A 1,856-nucleotide genomic window follows, 5' to 3' on the forward strand; every position below is an offset into this window, starting at 1 on the left:
TTTAAATGCAATTAACATGCAATTAAGTTTCTGAAAACATTACATTCAGTTTTCACTTACCTATATTATTTCCATAAGTACTCATTTTTAAAAGTATGCTAAAGTGTGCTTCTTTTTCACAAAGCAAATTACCCCTTTCTGTAATTATTTCTAATTATTTCTCTTTTTCACACAGCCTGTTTTATTAAGTTATGAGCTGTATGGAAGCCAAATCGAAAAATAAATAAATTAAATAAATAAAAAAATGTATTAAAATAATAAAATAAAATAAAATGGCTTGCTAATAAAAACAAATAAGTTGCTAACCCTGTATTAAAATCATAACTTGTCTAATTTTTGAAAAAATGATGGCACTCACTCTACAGCCATAGTCACTCCAGTTGGATCTCGCCTCTTCCCAGAAAATGCACTGAGCAGTAATGGATGTGATTGTTACTGATGCATTTATAGACTTTACGCCCGGAGGAACAACAGGTCGTATGAGAAGGTTGTAAACACCCACGTCTACTGCCATGTCACTGGGACCCAGCACCCATGTGTACCTTTCATCTGTGTGAAGAGATTAAGAAAAGTACAAAACAGTGCTTGATACATTTCGCACTGTTAAAGAACAATTGTATTGTTTCAAGCAAATGATTCACCTTGTGAATTTCCTTGTTGAGGAAGTGTAACTGTGGCTACATTGTTTTCCTCGGTGGGTTGGTTCTCATAACCCAGCAGCAATATTAGTGTTAAATCTTCAGAAGGATGGAACTTCATAACCAGAGTAATGTTGGGGGTGGTTATATTGATGATCGAAGTGCTGAAGTTTCTCAGATCTAGAACTGAGCTGTTCACCGCTGTGTCCAGCCTGGGTAATAAGATCTGCAGATTGAGCAAAGTGGAATTTCATTAGTAAAATAATTTGGTAACACTTTATTTTAAGGTGCCCTTGTTACACGTTACATGTACTTACTATTGTAATAACAATTAATTATGCATAATTACATGCAAGTAACCCAAAGCCAAACCCTAATCCTAACCCTAACCATATAGTAAGTACATGTAGTTAATTAATATTACTCAGTACTTAAATGTATAATTACACTGTAACAAGGACACCTTAAAATAAAGTGTAACCAAATAATTATTTACATGTTTCAGGAAAAAAAGGTAAACTGTCACTGGGGCGGTACCCTTTCAAAAGGTATAATATGTACTTTTATATGTACCATTTAGGGTAAATAAGGTACAAAAGGTGTAACTTTTATAGATGATATGTGTTTGATGTTAAAGTTATTTCCGTTGCCCAAAAGCATGTCCATTATTTTTTTACTCAAGGCAGCTTTTGAACGAAAGACACTATACAGGCAAAACCAGTTTTTTCATGCACTGGTAAATTTTGAGATTTTGAACTATTTTGCTTCCATAACTTGACTTCCTTCAGACTAGTGGAAAGAAAACATCCAAAATACACATTTAAGTTTTATTTTATTACACTTGATCTATTTGTATCTGTAGATTTCAGTTATAATACATATTTTAAAGGTAGTTTTCTCAATATGAGTTTTGCGGACCCACTTTATATTAGCGTATTTACACTCTAAAAAATGCTGGGTTAAATATAACCCAGCACTGGGTGTTATATTTAACCCAGCATTTTTTAGAGTGTAAGTACTATGTACATACATTAAAATTAATAATTTTATATAATGCACTTACTGCATAGATACGTTTTTAACATTTTATTTTTATTTAAAAAATACTTGCATGTAATTACAGCTGTAATTAATTTCTGTAAATACATCTGTAATTACTCTGTCACCACACTCTAAAAAATGCTGGGTTAAATACAAACCAGTGCTGGGTAAAATAGA

General features: G+C 32.2%; 1 protein-coding gene across 1 annotated transcript in view; it reads right to left on the bottom strand.

Moving 5' to 3' along the window:
• Window positions 1-1,856, bottom strand: part of LOC107659109 (polycystic kidney disease protein 1-like 2) — a 31,536-nt gene that overhangs the window by 15,139 nt on the left and 14,541 nt on the right. Inside the window, 2 exon segments of the mRNA XM_074186901.1 lie at window positions 359-549; window positions 642-864. Of these exon segments, the coding sequence (XP_074043002.1) occupies window positions 359-549; window positions 642-864 (414 nt within the window).

The sequence above is a fragment of the Sinocyclocheilus anshuiensis genome, unplaced genomic scaffold (assembly GCF_001515605.1).
Source record: "Sinocyclocheilus anshuiensis isolate Anshui unplaced genomic scaffold, SAMN03320099.WGS_v1.1 scaffold87, whole genome shotgun sequence".
NCBI classification, from domain to species: domain Eukaryota; kingdom Metazoa; phylum Chordata; class Actinopteri; order Cypriniformes; family Cyprinidae; genus Sinocyclocheilus; species Sinocyclocheilus anshuiensis.